The sequence below is a fragment of the Microdochium trichocladiopsis genome (genome assembly GCF_020744255.1).
Source record: "Microdochium trichocladiopsis strain MPI-CAGE-CH-0230 chromosome Unknown B0I36scaffold_20, whole genome shotgun sequence".
NCBI lineage: Eukaryota > Fungi > Ascomycota > Sordariomycetes > Xylariales > Microdochiaceae > Microdochium > Microdochium trichocladiopsis.
In genome coordinates, this window is record NW_025763563.1 from 226,522 (window position 1) to 243,113 (window position 16,592).

The following is a 16,592-nucleotide window of genomic DNA, read 5'->3' on the forward strand; positions in this document are numbered from 1 at the left end:
TTATACTATCCCAAACCCCAACCTCGTCTTCCAAAGACTTATGGCGAACGAGCATTACAAGACTGATGTTCACTTGGGTCCTCGCCCTGGCACGGCCACGGTGCGCCTACATGATCACCAGCTTTCTCGTCGCTGTCAACCCAAAACTGACCACAAAATTGAAGACAGAACGAGGCGACGTGGCCAGTGCCTCATCCTCAAATAGCCAATATCGAGAGTGGACAACAGTGGGTGGGGCAGTTATTGCTTTGTCGTACTCCCCTGTAAAAGTCTCTTACTCGTTCAGCATGACGACATAGTTTATGACGAAAAAGTTCAATATCGGTGACCCAATGCGTCCGAAGCCTCATCATATGTCCATGGAGGGATGAGAACGAGGAGTTTATGACTATGAGGACTGGGCTGCGCTCGCAGCTCTTCCTATCGGCCGCGTAAAGGTGGTGTTATTGATAGCGGGGAGGAAGCCGACACGCCTGCCCGCGTGCTTCCTACGCAAAGCCATCTTGCACCCATCCAACAGGCTGGTGTCGCGTTTGACACAGCGGACACGTGGCGCCTTGGTCCCTCAGATACCATTCAGCCTTCACAAGAAATGTATCGAGATCGGCGGAGTCCTTAAGCATGATCCTCGACGAGTTAAACCTTGAGGGTCAAGAGGATGTGCTATCTTGTTCGCTCGGCGCGAAGGAGTTGTCTCCCAAGTGATTGAAAACGAACTTCCCAGATCTCATAGCAATTGGCTGTGTCATGTCGCGAAAACCAACATTCTGGTTAATAGTATCCTAAGGACCTATTCTATAATAATATCTAAATGTTATCGCGAGTCTCATTCCTCCCTAGTATGATCATTTTGGTTGTCAACGAAATGGATAATGGTCCATGAGGAGCAGTAAAACCGTAAGCTTTAGTGTGAACGCTCGCGGCACCCACTTAGTCATGCCCTTGGGTATAATAAGGACCAAGGGAATTTTGGGTTTGAATCTAGCGCTTCCGTGCATATGGATGGGTCCTACCTCCAGACGAGTCCATGTTTGGCAGACGTGTGGCACCGCAAGATTGAAATGTAGAGAGTATCGGCGGTGGTAGGAGGTTCAAGACCAGTGGAGCTCGGTATGAGACGAGCGCAGGGGATGCATAGCCTGACTGAACTTGTCAAACTATATGAAGTGTTTCGCAGTCATATCCGAGGCGGGAAAAACTCGAGATCATGGGTGCAGCCATTGTAGCTCTTGATGCCTGAAGCGCCAGAAGGAGGGTGGCAGCCACATGTGGCTGCCTGCGCCACTCATGTATGATAAACTGATAGCGCGTCGGGGTAGGTCGCTGCAAGGCAGCTGCAGGTGGCATCACCACTTGACCTGCTATTATTTGACCCCACGCGCGCGCATCAATATCTATCTTGATCACAACAATATATGCTATTTGCTTCGGATTACTGTTTGAAACTGCCATGTACAGGTCTCCTGCCCGCTGTACCTGACGTTCAAGTGCTGTGCTGGCCGCTTTATCAGTTATCGAGGCCCATAGAGAATGCGGGAGAGCCGGCTCCAGATGGAGGGCCTGCGATACTGATTGGCGCCATCGCGAGGCTCCGCACAGTCCTCCTCAGCCTTCGGGGACTTTTCGCTGCCAAGATAGTACACCCCTTGCACGAAACCCTGTCTCAGCTGCATCTCCAATGCCTTATGGCTGGAGAGCAGTCTCTCAGCAGTGATCCGGACATCACTGTTCGCCTGATCCAGCGTCAAAGCAGCGAGGGTCCAGCTAAACTTAATTCGTCCATGCTTATCATACAAGTCCCCATGCGTCATGAGCGACGCCCAGCTGTCGACAACCTCTTTTGCCCTCTGCTCGCTGACCCTGAACCACTCGGTATGCCCTTTGCCACAGCCCGCGCACTGGGGCTCCTTGTGACGCTCCCACGCCAGCTCCTCTTTCGCGAGCGTCTTTGCGCGCTGGGTGTATTTGAAGACGTCTGTACTGTGCACGAGGATAGGGCGGTAGCCGCACTTCCTGCACCAATCGTTGAGGCGTTGCTGGATTGGGTTCATGGTCCATCCGATCTTGACGTAGCCCGGGGATGAGGCGCGCCGGAACACGTACAAGCGGCCAGGTTTAAAGTCTCGCTTATCGAGTGGCTGACATAACTTGGGGCCCATGTTATCAAGGGGATGGACGGCATGATAGAGATATTGTGTTCCTTGAGCATAGAGGCTGCTTCTGGTGGGTCTGTTTTGTTTCGCACTGAGCTGGACCTTCCAGAGTTCGCGGAGTGCTGACTTCTCCAGTATAATATTATTCAGCTCGCCGATAGTGAATGGTGAGTCCATAGTATAGTGCCCATGGCGCTTCGTAGTCAAATTCCGGACATGGCCGGGGAACTCGGTATGCCCTGCGACGTTGTCTCGCTTCCGGACAATACGGCTCTGACGCAGCGCGGTATCCGGTAACTTCCTAGTAGAAGCAGGTACTTGTGTAAGCGGATCGAGTAAGCAAAGAGTTGGTGAAGGGAAGGCCTGGGCTGATCTACGGAACATTGGACCACCGATATACAAGACTAATCCTGTGGCCGTTCAAAAACGTCTAGCGCTCACTCCTGACAGAGACCGGTAAATATGTATGTATCGGGCGCCTATGAGCCCTGTAGAGCTTGATACAGCTTAGTATGCCGTTTGGTCACAGTGTGAGGTTGTTGATGGTATGGCACAGGACAATCTGCCAAACCGGCAAACATACATAAGGCGTATCGTCCGGACTTCCAAATATAAACAATAGCGGCCATCCACAATGCCACTTCGCAAGCGCTGACCGCATCACACGCCTGTGCCGCTCCCCAAATCGCAAGCGCGCACTGTTTTTACCCTCTCCTTTCCTCTTCACAAAGACCCGACTCCGAAAAGATCCCATCCAGTTCCCGCCACCAGCCCTCACGGCGCTCGTCGAGTTCGGAGTGCTCGGCGCTCGAAGGGTGCCTAGAGATCTCGAACAGATAGGCGGTGTGTTACTCGCGTGTCGCTGGCTTGGCACCAAATACGAGCCTGAAGCGGCACGTTTGGAACTTGGTGTTATTGACAAGACTCCTACCCTACGTGTTATCCGCGAACATACTGCGAGACCTGGGCGCGAGAAGCGCGCGGCGGGTGGGTGGTGCACAACAGAAAGGTGGGGCGGACTTCATCTCTGGATGGACAAGGCACTTGCATGCGTTTTCAGGCCAAAGCCCATCGCTCCGAGGTCGTCGGGAACGGTCGACACTTCAATATCTAGTACAGGCTGTGATCAGCTTATATTATCTCTGGGACCGTTGCTCTCGCACACGGCAGTCGTCCTTGTGAGGCTGTTCAGTCTGCAGATGCTTCTAAGTTGGCCGGCATGGGTGGGTGCTGCCTGCTCTCTTGAGGCCCGCCTAACGGCCCCACCATCACACAATGAGACTTCAGCGCATGGTCGTGCATGGCCCCTGAGGCCGCCAACGGAAGGCCAGGCAAGCTGGCTCGCGATAACAAGGATCATTGCGAGATCACAGCCACCCTGCACATACACTATGCCCTTAGACATCACATTCGTCACATTCCGGGGCTCTCGGGCTGCAAGAGGCTTCAGCCACCCCCCACAGCCTTATGTCCAGCGCCCGCAACCAACAGCCCCACTCGCGAAAGACTGGTCTGGGCAACATCGACAAGGCAAGCACTGAAGGGACCGGAGTCGACATGCACGGATATCCTCTAAGATCGAAAGCCCGGAATCTCGCACCGTCTTCGATCTGATGACCGATTGTCTCCTCCTAGGCGCCCCAATGGAAATAGCGGAAAAGACGAGGGAAGTAAGCCAGAAGAGCAAAGTCTCGATGCACCAGTCAATCGCGGTCTTCCTGGTTCCCAGGCAAGCGGGAGCGAGCCATCACTCGCCGCTGCCTTTGCTAGGATAGCAGCAGCCGCACAAAATGGCTCCCTATGCTGCTGGTCTCACCTTGCGTCTCTTTCTGCTGGACAAATGTGTAACAGAGTGCGTTGCGATTTCACGCATCGCAGAGACAACAAGATACAATACTGCAATCTGGATGAGACTCGCTGCCGTCAAAGCCGGCCGTACTCCTTCGAAGCCGTAGCATCTTGCCGCAAAAATCTCACACCAACATACGCTTTGGTTTACGATACTCAGGGTCATTGAAGCATTACCATTAATCGGTCGCCATGCCTCGCTCACAGGCTCCGGACCACCGCATGATTCTTGTCGAGCCCGAGGAACTTGATGTGCGTGAAGTGGAGATAACCTCCGACAACTTCAAAAGTAAGTGCTGGCCCTTAGGCGCCCGGATTTGTAGGAATTCTGGCTGACGTTGAACCATAGAGCTTGAGCCAAATGTTGATGGTCGTTGCTCTAGCCCCACCCGGCCGCACGCGCGAGGCTCGTGCCTAGCCTGCGCCCAGCTTTCCGCCCGGCATGTGGTGCGGCCGCGGCGGCACGATCTGAAGCTCAGAGGCAAGTTGCCTGGGACCAAGATCTTCTATGACGGTGAAGGAGAACATGGATGCCCAGAAACGGTGTCCTAGGTTAGGAAAGGTGCTCGTTCTGTAAGATACTGCACGGGGTGTGACAAACTCTTCTTGTCATGCAAATGTGGCGCCACTGCCCTTTCCCCTTTCCGCTTCACCGCTTATCGCAACCGAATCAAGTGGAATAAAGAGTTACCGTTGTCGGTCCTCACCACGGTCTCAACCGAGTCAATGGCCAATCATGCGTCCCTGCACATTGTCGTCGAGCGGGAACAGCCTGAGCCGTCTCTAGGCCATAACGGTGCAGCCGTAATAAGAGAGACTTGGCAGGGATTATTGGTGGAAGCGCCGGCATAAGACATACAGCAGTATCACGCAGTAGCAAGGGCCGGGGAAGGTGAGGTGATGCACGCTAATGCAGAGACACTTCGCATGTGGCTTTGGTGCTCAGCCTGATCAGATTTTCACCGCACACATTTCGGGCGTAATGGGCAAACTATGCCTGCCTGGTCAGCGCAGTGTTTTTCTTGCTGCAATAACCGGGCAGATGAGCATCAAAGCGGGCAGCCAAACCAGGCGTTCGCAGATATCTATTGGACAAGAGCGGAGCCACATATAAAAAGAAGAGCAACACCTTAACTCTGGAAAGGGGGAAAAGTACCTTCATTCAATTTTGACTCCCTCCTCAAGTAAGACCCAACACCTGGGGGAAGTAAGGGAAGGATATCTACAAGATAATGGCACCACGAACCTACAGGGTCATCTTCACCCGCCATGGAGAGTCCGAGTCCAACGTCCCAGACAACTCTGCCGTCAGCAAGATGGACCCCTTGCTGACTACCGACGAGACAAGGGCAGCCTGGTCCAAGGCTGAGATGTCTGGCCGCGACTACTGCTCCAGCAAGACACGAGCAGAGTACCAGGACATGTTCGACAATCCCGACACCTCCCACGTCACCATTGACAGTCCCGTCGTCATCTCGAGCCTGTCTAGGGCGATCCAGACCGCCATCATCGCGCTCCCGGCCGAGAGGCTAAATAACAGATCTGGCATCACCATCTCGTCGATCATCGCCGAGCAGACAACGTGGTTTTCTGACCGGACGAGACCGCTCAAACACCTGAGACCGCTCGTGGACAAGGAGCTGCGAGGGAAGCCTGGCATCACGCTCCCTCACGGCGGCCTGGACGACTTCAATCTGGAGCAGCTTGTGCAGCCCGTGCCGGAAGACGCGTTGCTCGTGGGCACGACGTTCGGCAACCTCGCCGCCGTCGCCGGCAAGGCAGACACTACTCACCCGCAAGGCAATGAGGCAGGGGCGAACGACACAGGCAACATGCCATGGCATCTCAAAAACGGTCTCTGGCACCCAGAGCATCTCATCCAGCGTGGACAGGAAGCAATCAAGATGCTCATAATGATTGGGAGGGCCGCATACGTGGAGGATGACGACCGGCCGACGCCGGCAATCCTCGTCTTCGGTCACGGGGGGTTTGTCAACTACATGACACAGACTACGGGGCTGACTGAAGAACACTTAAGCCGCAATCCACCCAAACTGACGGACTGGGCCGCCGGCGAGACCCGTATCTTTGAGCTCCTCGACGAGGATCCTGAGGGGCCTCCGGCTGCGAGTCTGCTTGTGGAAACGCAGGAGTCCCTCAAGAGGCATTTGCAGCGGAACGAGGTGGTTAATGAAGACATGCAGCTGAGAATGCCTGGCGGCGTGCGCCATGACCAAGAACACAACGAGCGTATGAGAATCAGTCTACAGGCCAAGATTATGCAGATTAATGAGGCGTATCGCACAGGGCGGTTATATGTCAAGGCCTTCAAGGATGGGATAAATCCACCAGATGTGGATGGGAATCACGAGAGTTATGTCAAGGATCTGAAATAATTGATAGGGATAAACAAGACAGCTCATACCAGGGAGCATTTCAAGAGTGAAATTTGCTAGGTATCCCTCTACATCCCCACTGTGCCTAAGTACTTATCGTCTACCTTTTTCTAGGGCTATAGGAAACTCCTCATCATGCACCTTTATATCTCCTGCTTTGGGCAGCCAAGGCTTCTGACATACTTGAGGTCCCGAATCTGCGGCCTTCTATATTTCTTCTCGGTGCTAGTGTTTCCAAAGGAGTGTTCGAGCTCCACTAATTAATAATTGAACCCAGCCCAAAAATATTTAGAAAAGTCACAGCGTCGTCTAAGTTCCTAGGAGGTAGCGTTATTGAGTTTACTATTGCACACCTGTTCAATGCGATGATATCCAATTTTGGAGGTACACATTATCACGAAATGATGACCCTGCCAGTCATGGGCTGTGGTTATTTAATGAGGTCCATCCCTCACATATCTACGGATCCACAACGAGTCATGACGAGATGAGATCGTTTTCGTTACTTTGTCTATCAATCATCTTTGTCTCAGGCGGGATTTGTTCCAGCGGAACCACCCCAAAGAGCTTAGATCTATGTACCAGTAAGTACGAACACCCTCGGTCGCTAAGTACAGTTACTAATTCTGTGTTGAGATTTCCGTATCCATCACCCCGGTTTCCAAGACCCACTATCAAAGATATTTGGCACAACCAAGGTTATTGGTGCTGACTGTCGGATAAGCGGAGCATCAAATGAAACGGGATATACATACATGGATCTCACGCCATGCCTTTGGATGAACAACGGCTATCTGAATGTCTCGAATTCATTTGATAGATGTGGGGGCCACTTCTCGAACTCATGCCCCAACTGCTGGCTGGTCGGCAAATCGATGAGCTGCACCTGCAATTGGATGGGAAAGAGCTTACCGAGCACTGTCAAACTAGGTGTGCATGCCCCCGTCATTAGTAACGAGTAACACTAATTGTGTGGACAGATGACTTTTTGGAGTCAACGGAAGGGCACCTGTCATGCAACCAGGGAGCCTGGGTTGGAGCACGAGGGCCAAGTACTGTACCGTGCGGGATGGGCAATCACACAATCCTTCGCCTACACCAGTGAGACCGGAGAGATGTGCTATAGCTGGTTCGGTGGTTCGGCTCTTACAACACTTGTAAATCCCCGGGTTCTCTGAGGCACAGCAAGATAAGTATCAGGAAGTCTCTGCAGAAGTTTGATTGCAGCGCTGGTTCTATAAGCAAGTCCTAAGCAGTCTTAGAATAAGTTCCTTTATTATTCTGTGTACATGCATAAAGTATGGCTCTGGTCGTCAGGGTGTCTGTTAATTAGGACTTCTTACGAGGTCCGTAGTTGTGTTGTATCAATATGTAGAAGATGAATTTTAGCAGCTCTGCTTAGCCTATTCTCTCGGGTGAATAGGAATAGCCGCATGCACGGAAGCTCAATGAGCTGTTATTCAACATGATTAATTATACTTGGTGGATTGCTGGACTGTCGTCACTTAACTATAAATCTCAAACACAGAAAAGTCGAGAGCGGCACGGAGAAGATGAACGACAAACGACGATCAAGTTACAATGCCTGTTCTCTCCCCAGTCGGTCTTACAATTTATTCTTCAGTGCTGTCAGACCTTGAAGGTCTTCAGCGCAAACCGCAGCCTGATTCTGAGCAAAGTCGTATAGTATGATTGATGCGCTGAGCACAGCTTCCCGCGAAGGAGTGCTGTCCTCAGCGATTCTATTAGAGCTCGAGACAAACCTGGCCATTTTGACGAGATTGCGGTTGCAAACAGGGAGTTTCGCAGATTGCGTCCGGAAGGTGTAGCTCATGGTTGAGCTGAAGAATTCTCGGATTAATACACTCTGGCAAGGCATGCTCCCGGTCGGCAAATTCAACCTCTGCTGCAGTGCTGCCACCTGTCGCGGCGAGACCTTTGGCCATGAGGGAGTCTCTAGCCGCTGTGCCTCATTTGAAAGACGATGCGCTTCCCCCAGTAATATCTTCCCGAGCCAAATCGAGATGCCGCCGTTCAGGCGAGATTCCTTGTTGTCTACTCTTGGAATCTCTGCTTCGCAGTTTGCATCAGCCTATGTGACTCTGCATCAAGACGTCAAAACCTCGTCATACTTATTCCCATGCGAGATCCTGCCCCTCGCTCCAAGGTTTGCGAGCTTTCGACCATTTGTAAGTATCGCTTAACCCATATCGTCATCGGCCGAGCGCGGAGCCAGACGGCGCAGGGATGCAGGTGTATAATTCGTGTGGTAGCTCGGTGTATGCGGTGGTGAACTGGTTGATTTGATGCGAGCGAGTGACAGTTCATGAACTGCCGGTTGGTAGACGGGAGTCGATTGTGGCACAGTGAAAGTGAACAATGCCCAAAAATTCTCGTTGGCGGTAGGGGCGAAATATGCTGCCATTCTCAGTTCAGGTCAGTAGAGGTTCGTTGTCTTGTCGTACTGGGTAGCTTCGGTTGAGTACGAACCGTTACTCAGAGGATTAACATCCTCGTGGGCGGTGAATCATGGGCGGAAACAGGCCTTCCCATCTAACAGGGAGTCTGTGTCGTTGGCCGTGAGGACGTCCAAAGACCAAACATTGGTGATGGTGGTTTAGGGTGGTATCTCAGAACACGAGTACATGAAGGGCGATAAAGGATGAGGCACTTGTGCAGAGAGGGAGAGGGCAGCGACAGAGCAGGAACGGAGAGAGAGCTTCGACCCGCTGGGCACCATTGGCTCGGGTAATTGAAGGCCGAGAGATTGAATGTCTGGGACTGGGACACCCCGGGGGGCTTCGTATCTGATGCTGGCTGTCCGACGCCGGTGCCACTGGACGGAGGCACAAATCTCTCGGCTTTGTCAATTTCAACTGCTGGAGACACCATTCAGCCGGTAGCGCGCAGGTGTAAGTATGCATACGTATCCTCAAGCAGGCCTCGTCTCTGGCAGCTGCGTGCTTCATGGCGATGTTTGGCCCAAATCCCGAGCGCCTTGGCTTCCGAGCACACATTGGCACCGAGAGGTTAGCCGCAAAGTGGCTTGCGCAGGTGTGACACGGCCAAGCCGTTCATGGTAGTGGCTGGGTTCCCCGCACCCTCTCTAGCCGGACGTAAGCCCTGCCCCGCTGCAATCAATTGGCATGTGCATCGGCGACCGCAGCCACAGGGCCCCAACGTGAGCCTCTTCTGACTCGCTGGAGCTCGGGCCAATGGACAGGAAATGCTGCGGCTGGTGCGCTCAACGTTGTGGGCGCGATGGATGGCACTGGACACGCAGGTTCCGGTTATCCTGGCATGGCGGGTGGATGAACGGTTCCGCCTGAGCAACACAACACGCCACTCTGCACCTCCCCGAGGTCGGTCTGTGGATGCAGCTCGCCATCCGTCGTAAGTGAGGATCCAGGCCAGGCAGGCCAGGCTTTTTTGTTGTGCTGGTCCATGTGGTGGCGCTGGACCGTACGACATGCATTAGCCTGAACGTACCTGCAGGGAAGATCCCGGGGCAAGCGTCTCGCCAGAAACATTCCGGGACCAGGGATGCGTGCCGACCGCGTTTCCACCCCGGCTAGGGCCCTGACGCATTGCTGAAAGCAGGTCGTCAAGCCAGCCAGCCAGGCTCAATCCGCCAGCTGCGAGAGTCATGCAAACTCGCATCTCTCTTGAGTCCTCCTCGACCACGCTCTAGCAGGGTGCTATGGGGTCTCGGCCAACACGCTAATAAAGGAGTGGCTGATGGGGTCTTAGGATGGACGCTGCACAACGTCGTCAGTGGCAAATGGAATCCCTCAAACAGGGGCTTGGTGCACTCGCCCAGAAGATGACAGACTGGCCACCACCTGTAAAGGGTGTTTGTTTTAACAGCTGGGCAATTAACGGAGGTGATGTCGGAAGGCCCATGGCGACGTACTGGCGGATCCATCATGCAACTCTGCTCGATGGTGATTCGGTGTTCGGAAGCATGCCGTAGGCAAACTGGAAACTCCACATTGTTTGTACTCAAATCGTGCACAACCACGGTGTACTTCGACGACACGATAAGGGGTCTTGCCGCAGCTGCGCCAGAAGGAAAAATCTCTTCACCATTGCCCGAGGCCAACACTACAGTAGTGACCGCGAACTGTGTCCGCTTTTTAGACTTTAGCTGATGTTCCCGCACGGACCATGAAACTGTGGCACATTATGGCGCACACTGCGCAGCATGTCCCATATCAAGTACCCTCCAAAAGTGGATTACGGTATGACATGCATCAGTTGGGGCTGTTTTCTTCGTCACCCCATCTGCTGTAGTGGCCATCACGAATCGTCGGCCAATGTTCGCCATGCCCTTCGCATGATGACGGCAAAGTATGACGCGACAAACACAATGCAGAGCATTAAAAGCCATTTTGCGCCTGTTTATAGGAATACTCGTGAAGTGTAGTAGTGTCCACTGGACATGTCCGGCCTTCGAAGTTAATGGCTGTTTTTGCACGAACCAGCCAGGTGTGGCGTGCTATAGCGTGTTGCTTCATAATAATAGTCCACGTCAGAAATAGATAGTATTCCAAGCAGTAAATGGCCTTCATAACGAGGTCGTTCGGTATGCGTCTCCTTTCAGAATTACCTTCCGGCCCTTTCGTTAAGGGGGTGGATGCGGCCAGATTTCATGTATAATAACTCCCGGAAGACGTCCACTCTCTCTTCAGTTGAGACTTTATGCATGAATAAAGCTGAAACTTGATTATCGTCCTAGATGCGATCCACTCTGTGGTACAGCAGACTCCCCGTGCTTCGTTCTCTAGATTTGCATGCTACTCATAGCCTTTATGAGCTTCTCGATGGATGCATGCCTGCTCATGGTAGTGTCCTTGTTGCGCCCTTAGTCATCGCCATCTGAGACTGGACTCTTGCTGTCCATATTCTCATTACACGATTCGAGTTGTATGTATGCATCCGCTAGCAGATCCACGGAGAGAACGCGCTCAGGGTCGTCCTCGGCATAATTGTGAGCTTCAACAGCAACGACATGCTCGAACATCTCGATCGCCTCCTTGATCCGTCGGTCGTTGGGGTATGCCCTCGCGAGCCAGCTTTCTATGTGCTCCTTTGATAGCCTTTCCCCTGTATTGCCATTTTTTCCTCAGCGCCACATTTCTTCAAAGCATCGTATTGCTTCTTTAAACCGTCGGTCGATATGCATACATCTCCCAACATGAAACACAAGCTCATATCGGTGTTCTGTTTCCGAAGCCTGAGTGTCATGAAGAAGCCGCATTGCGTGTGGCATACACTGCCGCCACCGCTTACGGTTCTCATGATCGCTTGGAGGAAATATATCGTTGAAGCGACGAATAGCATCATACGCCACCCGTTCATGTCGATCCTGCTTCTTAATCCATTCCCGCGTGGCCATATGCACAAGACTGTGCATATCGAATATATCGTCGTCTCCTCGCCGAGCAAGAAACGAGTAGCCGCAGAGGATGCCGATCGCCCATTCGTTCTCCTCTGACTCAGACCCGGGCATGATCCATTGTGGTATCGCCTTCGGCTCGATACATGCCGTAAACGAGAGCAGATCGACCGCAACTGGATCGGACTTCAGAATCTGTTCAAATGAAACAATCCATGTTGTGGCTATAGCGTTATGCGAGTTCCGATATCTTGTGCTGTCGCGGAATTCTCGACCTAAGAGCCGGACGGCATCTTTCTCGGCCCCACGTAGTAACCCTAGGTATTTGCGGATTGGTACCTTGGTCTGATTGAGATATGCTGCTGCCTGGGTGATTGCGAGCGGAAGATAGGTTAGTTGGATAAGAAGATCTTCTAGTAGTGCTTCGTCCTGGGGTGTCTGTCTCTGCGCGAGATACTTCTGGAGAAGTAGTGTTGCCTCGTTCGAGTCCATTTCCTCAATGTCGATAATCTTAGACTGTGCAAACTGCACAGCTACTTGTCTCGATCGCGTCGTCAACAGGATTAATCCGTTCTCGCCCTCAGGAAGGTACTCCTCAACACCAGCCTTGTCGTCAGATCCGAAGAATAGCTCCTGGTCGTCAGCATTATCAACCACGAACAGCCAGTTGCCGCCTTTGTCCGAGCTCAGATATTGGCGAACTAGTTCCTTGATATCTTCGTCGTCGGTCTTCTTCTGGACGCCTAGCTTCCTGGCTATCTCGACGTACGCCTGTTCTACGCTGCCATGACTCAGGACTGGTACCCAGAAGATAGAACAGTCGGGCTGGCTAGCTTTGATATCGTAAGCAAACCGTAGCGCAATCTGCGTCTTGCCGATGCCACCTAGACCGACCAGTGCCATTCGTCGGGTTTCTGCTCACGTGAAGAATGCTTGACTTAATGTGTCCAGGACGGTATTTCGACCAGTGAAGCGGGCGTTCTTAGGAAGCTGGATATAGTAACATGGAAGAGCAGATTCTGCCAATAGTTAGTAGTATTCTAATTAGAGAGATACTAGCCTTTTGTAGCACTCACCGTTTGATCTCATAGCCCTTGTAGTACCATCCGTACGACTTGTACTTCCTACGGGAGGTATCTCCCTCAGCACGGCTTTCGCATAGGCAGCCGCCATCGCCGCCGCGTACGGTTGCCACTCCTTATTTTTCTGCTGGTCGCCATAGTCGCACACCCCCGGATCACTCCCACCGGAATTCGATTCATCGTTCCAGCCGCCTCCATCTCGAGGCCAATAACCCCGTACTCGTCCCTGAGCTCGTTCCGTCTCTGCGCATTCTTTAACAGCTTCTCTCCCGATCCAATCGGCCCGTACCGCACGCGTGTACGGGCTGTATTTGGTCGTCGAGCGCGTTCAAGAGCTACTCCCGGCCTGTTTTCGGTTGTTGTGGAGTAAAATCGGTCGCGATCTTGACCAGGGTCGGCAAAGGTACCGGTTGCGTGCTCCTTATTACGGATCGTCTCGTAGTAGGGTAGGAAAATCGCGGCGTCATTCGGTGCTTGGAGTTTGATTCTCCCGATTGCTGACCTCACTAATGGCTAGGTCGTGGCCAAGACGTGTCCGTACCGTAGGGGTTGAAATCCGTCGTCCGTCTCTTTGCCGAGTTCGTACGCGATGATCCCGGCTCTCTCGCCCTCAGGGAGACTGACGAGCACATCGCCGAGGCGGATGTCGCGGGGTGGACTGCAGGACAGATCTGGCAGTCCCGCCGCGACGCCAACCAGTAGTCCAAACCAGTGATGGGGAAAGCACTTGAGAATCTGGCTTGCGAGTGCTGCCGCCGACCCTGTGCCATACTCCTGGCCAGCTGGGAAAGTCGCTATGACGACATTGTGGCCGCACATGCTACCCGCGTGGAACACGTACTCATCGCCATGATCCACTGCAAATCGGCCTTGGTGTTGCTCGTCGAGCATATATAAGGCGGCCTTGGCTTCGATCTCGAGGGGTGCAATCCAGACGACAGCATAGTCCTTGGGGTCGAGGATAGCTGCGGGATCACCCTGTGATGCCGCCATCCCGTCTAGTCGAGAATGAGGTGGCTTTTAGCGCGTAGTTGACAGACAGCACTCCCGTCCAGCGTCCGTGCTGACGATTACCTCTGGAAGGTGCCCGACCACAGCGCTGTGCAGCCTTGGATCCGCTTTGCAATCCTGCCCGAAAGTGGGGTGGGGTCCTCGTTACCCCACTTCAACGCCACTGAAGACAACCATTCAACGATCCTAGTTCCACGATGAGCCTTTCACCTCCGCAAAAGCGTTCGGCACCATCTACATTGCTGCTGCCTTCGAGGGACCTTCCAACCTCTGGTCCTGGGCCGCAGTAGGAATTGTCCGGAGTCTCTGCGCCGCATGATGATTTGTGTGAGGATTACTTCCTGATAAGCATATGTAGAATAGACATTCACTATCAAAGTATCCTGTACTGTATAAACAGACACAAATTGGCCTTTGATGCTATGTGTTATGTTTGCCACCTCATACTTTGCCGTCAGCTTACGAAGGGTATGGCGATGATTGGCCGATGATTCGCGATGGCCACCACTGCAGATGGGGCGACGAAGAAACAGCACCTGCTGCATGTCATGTTGAAATCCACTTTTGGAGGGTACTTGTTATGGGACAGGCTGCACAGTGTGCGCCACAATGCGCCACAGCTTCTGGTCCGTGCGGGACCATCAACTAAAGTCTGAAAAGCGGACACAGTTCGCGGTCACTACTGTACCTTTGAATCGCTATTGTTCCTTTACCCCCATACCCACGATGATCTTTCTCCATCGTCCAAATGCCAGCAGCGGGGCTGCGATCCTCATCTGCGCCGCTTTCATACTCTTTATTCTAGCGTCGAAGCCTCCATCGCATTTCTCGTCACCGGTTTCAGTCCATCACAACTCGGACTGGCGTGACCCGGAAAGCGATTCATACTTCTGGAAGTCTTTGCCAATACTCTACCCTCCGTCGTCAGTGCAGGCCTTGCCGACAAGTGGACTGTTTCCTTTCCCGCTGTTCAAGCCATATCGTTCCCCGAGTCTTCTTTTGAGAAAGCTCTCAGGAAGGAACGTAGGCAAGCTGTGAAGGACACATTCACACGGGCATGGACATCCTACTGCGAGTACGCTTGGCTCGCCGACGAGCTCGCACCGGTTACCCGAGGCAAACGAAGCGCTTTCGGCGGCTGGGCTGCCACACTGGTAGACTCGCTCGACACTCTGTGGATCATGGACATGCGAGAAGAGTTTGAGGACGCCGTCGCCGCAGCAACAACCATCAATTTCACACGGACCGACGCTGGTGAAATCAATGTCTTCGAAACTACTATCCGTTATCTTGGCGGTTTCCTCGGTGCTTTTGATGTCAGCGGAGACTACCGACTACTTAGAAAGGCTGTCGAGGTTGGAGAGATGCTGTACAAGGCCTTCGATACACCCAACAGGATGCCTATCACAAGGTGGGATTTGCATGCTGCCATGCTCAATGACAAGAAGAAGCAAGTGGCGGGCTCATCAACACTTGTTGCCGAGATTGGCAGCTTATCAATGGAATTTACGCGCCTGTCCATTCTCACGGGAGACCCAAAGTGGTTCGACGCGGTTCACACGATTGCTCAACGTATGGAGGAGCAGCAAATGTGGACAGAGTTACCTGGCTTATGGCCACTCGTTGTTGACGCAGAGAAGCTCCTCTTCAGCCTGGGATCGACCTTTACACTCGGCGCCATGGCTGACTCGGCGTATGAGTACTTGCCAAAGATGTCAGCTCTGCTCGGCGGCCAGATGGATCTCTATCAGACCATGTACGAACGCGCGGCTCAGGCAGCACTACGGCATAATCTCTTTCGACCTATGGTCCCCACGGGGGAGGACATTCTCATCGCTGGTGTAGCCCACACTAGTCACGGCGGTCGCACTGTCGAGCTGGAGCCCGCCGGCCAACATCTTGTTTGTTTCTTCGGAGGCCTGATGGCACTTGGAGGCAGATTGTTCAGTCGAAAGCAGGACTTCGCGGCTGCAGAGAAGCTCGTAGATGGCTGCATCTGGGCCTATAAGTCAATGCCTCACGGCGTTATGCCGGAAACCTTCAAAGTGTACCCCTGCTCATCGCCACAGAACTGCACCTGGGACGAGTTGCTATGGATGACACAGGTCCTCCGAGACAATAATGTGAGGGACGTGGAAAGTCTTAGCTACTCTCAATTAGTTCAGCTCGTTACGGAGAAAAACCTGCCAAGAGGATTCACGGCGATCCCGGACGATGCGTATCTGCTTCGACCGGAAGCGATCGAGAGCATATTTATTCTGTACCGTGCAACGGGCCGCAAGGATCTGCACGATGTAGCATGGAACATGTTCACAGCGATTGATCGAATCACGCGCACCGAGTTTGGTAACTCTGCAGTACGTGGTGTTTCAAGCCTCCGTGGCAAGCCACTGCAAACAGACTCGATGGAGTCCTTTTGGCTGGGGGAAACGCTGAAATACTTTTATTTGGTGTTCAGCGATCCGAATATCATCAGCTTGGACGACTTTGTGTTCAATACCGAGGCGCACCCCTTGCGCAGATTGTTGCCATAATGCTGGAAGGTATGGGTAGCGTAGAACGTAGTATTGACTGAGCTCGGTAACTATATCCCAGTACCGGTACGATGCAATAATTGTGAAAGAGGGGGGATTAAGCCTTGGGAAACATAAGCTTTCAGCATGTTCTAAGCGTCAGGAGTCCCCACTCACAGAATCACCGATGC

At 52.9% G+C, this 16,592-nt stretch overlaps 6 protein-coding genes across 6 annotated transcripts; 1 reads left to right on the forward strand and 5 right to left on the reverse strand.

Moving 5' to 3' along the window:
• Nucleotides 1-1,511: 1,511 nt before the first annotated feature.
• On the reverse strand, nucleotides 1,512-2,342 carry B0I36DRAFT_390023 (uncharacterized protein; the record flags this gene model as incomplete). The annotated part of the gene is made up of 1 exon (XM_046161377.1): nucleotides 1,512-2,342. The coding sequence occupies exon 1, from the start codon at nucleotides 2,328-2,330 to the stop codon at nucleotides 1,512-1,514; it is 819 nt and encodes a 272-aa protein (XP_046003825.1). The 5' UTR covers nucleotides 2,331-2,342.
• Nucleotides 2,343-7,624: 5,282 nt separating this feature from the next.
• On the reverse strand, nucleotides 7,625-8,552 carry B0I36DRAFT_342964 (uncharacterized protein). Its single transcript, XM_046156120.1, has 2 exons — nucleotides 8,530-8,552; nucleotides 7,625-8,470 (listed from the first exon to the last, which is right to left on the reverse strand). Exons 1-2 carry the CDS (start codon nucleotides 8,537-8,539, stop codon nucleotides 8,004-8,006), a joined length of 477 nt encoding a protein of 158 aa, XP_046003826.1. The 5' UTR covers nucleotides 8,540-8,552; the 3' UTR covers nucleotides 7,625-8,003.
• Nucleotides 8,553-11,095: 2,543 nt separating this feature from the next.
• B0I36DRAFT_80132 (P-loop containing nucleoside triphosphate hydrolase protein) lies at nucleotides 11,096-13,072 on the reverse strand. Its single transcript, XM_046163381.1, has 2 exons — nucleotides 12,872-13,072; nucleotides 11,096-12,814 (listed from the first exon to the last, which is right to left on the reverse strand). The coding sequence occupies exon 2, from the start codon at nucleotides 12,696-12,698 to the stop codon at nucleotides 11,523-11,525; it is 1,176 nt and encodes a 391-aa protein (XP_046003827.1). The 5' UTR covers nucleotides 12,699-12,814; nucleotides 12,872-13,072; the 3' UTR covers nucleotides 11,096-11,522.
• Nucleotides 11,262-11,474, reverse strand: B0I36DRAFT_342974 (uncharacterized protein; the record flags this gene model as incomplete). The annotated part of the gene is made up of 1 exon (XM_046156121.1): nucleotides 11,262-11,474. A coding segment is annotated over one exon (213 nt), but the record flags the coding sequence as incomplete, so codon positions are not given.
• Nucleotides 12,938-13,870, reverse strand: B0I36DRAFT_378671 (uncharacterized protein; the record flags this gene model as incomplete). Its single annotated transcript, XM_046160719.1, is given in 2 exon segments — nucleotides 12,938-13,390; nucleotides 13,409-13,870. The coding sequence occupies 2 exon segments, from the start codon at nucleotides 13,868-13,870 to the stop codon at nucleotides 12,938-12,940; spliced, it is 915 nt and encodes a 304-aa protein (XP_046003829.1).
• Nucleotides 13,871-14,497: 627 nt separating this feature from the next.
• B0I36DRAFT_370541 (family 47 glycosyl hydrolase) lies at nucleotides 14,498-16,422 on the forward strand (the record flags this gene model as incomplete). The annotated part of the gene is made up of 2 exons (XM_046159921.1): nucleotides 14,498-14,556; nucleotides 14,817-16,422. 2 exons carry the CDS (start codon nucleotides 14,498-14,500, stop codon nucleotides 16,420-16,422), a joined length of 1,665 nt encoding a protein of 554 aa, XP_046003830.1.
• Nucleotides 16,423-16,592: the final 170 nt, after the last annotated feature.

What these genes read in the sequence shown, in the direction of transcription:
- B0I36DRAFT_80132 (XM_046163381.1), bottom strand. Translation starts at nt 12,698, where the DNA reads ATGGCACTGGTCGGTCTAGGTGGCATCGGCAAGACGCAGATTGCGCTA.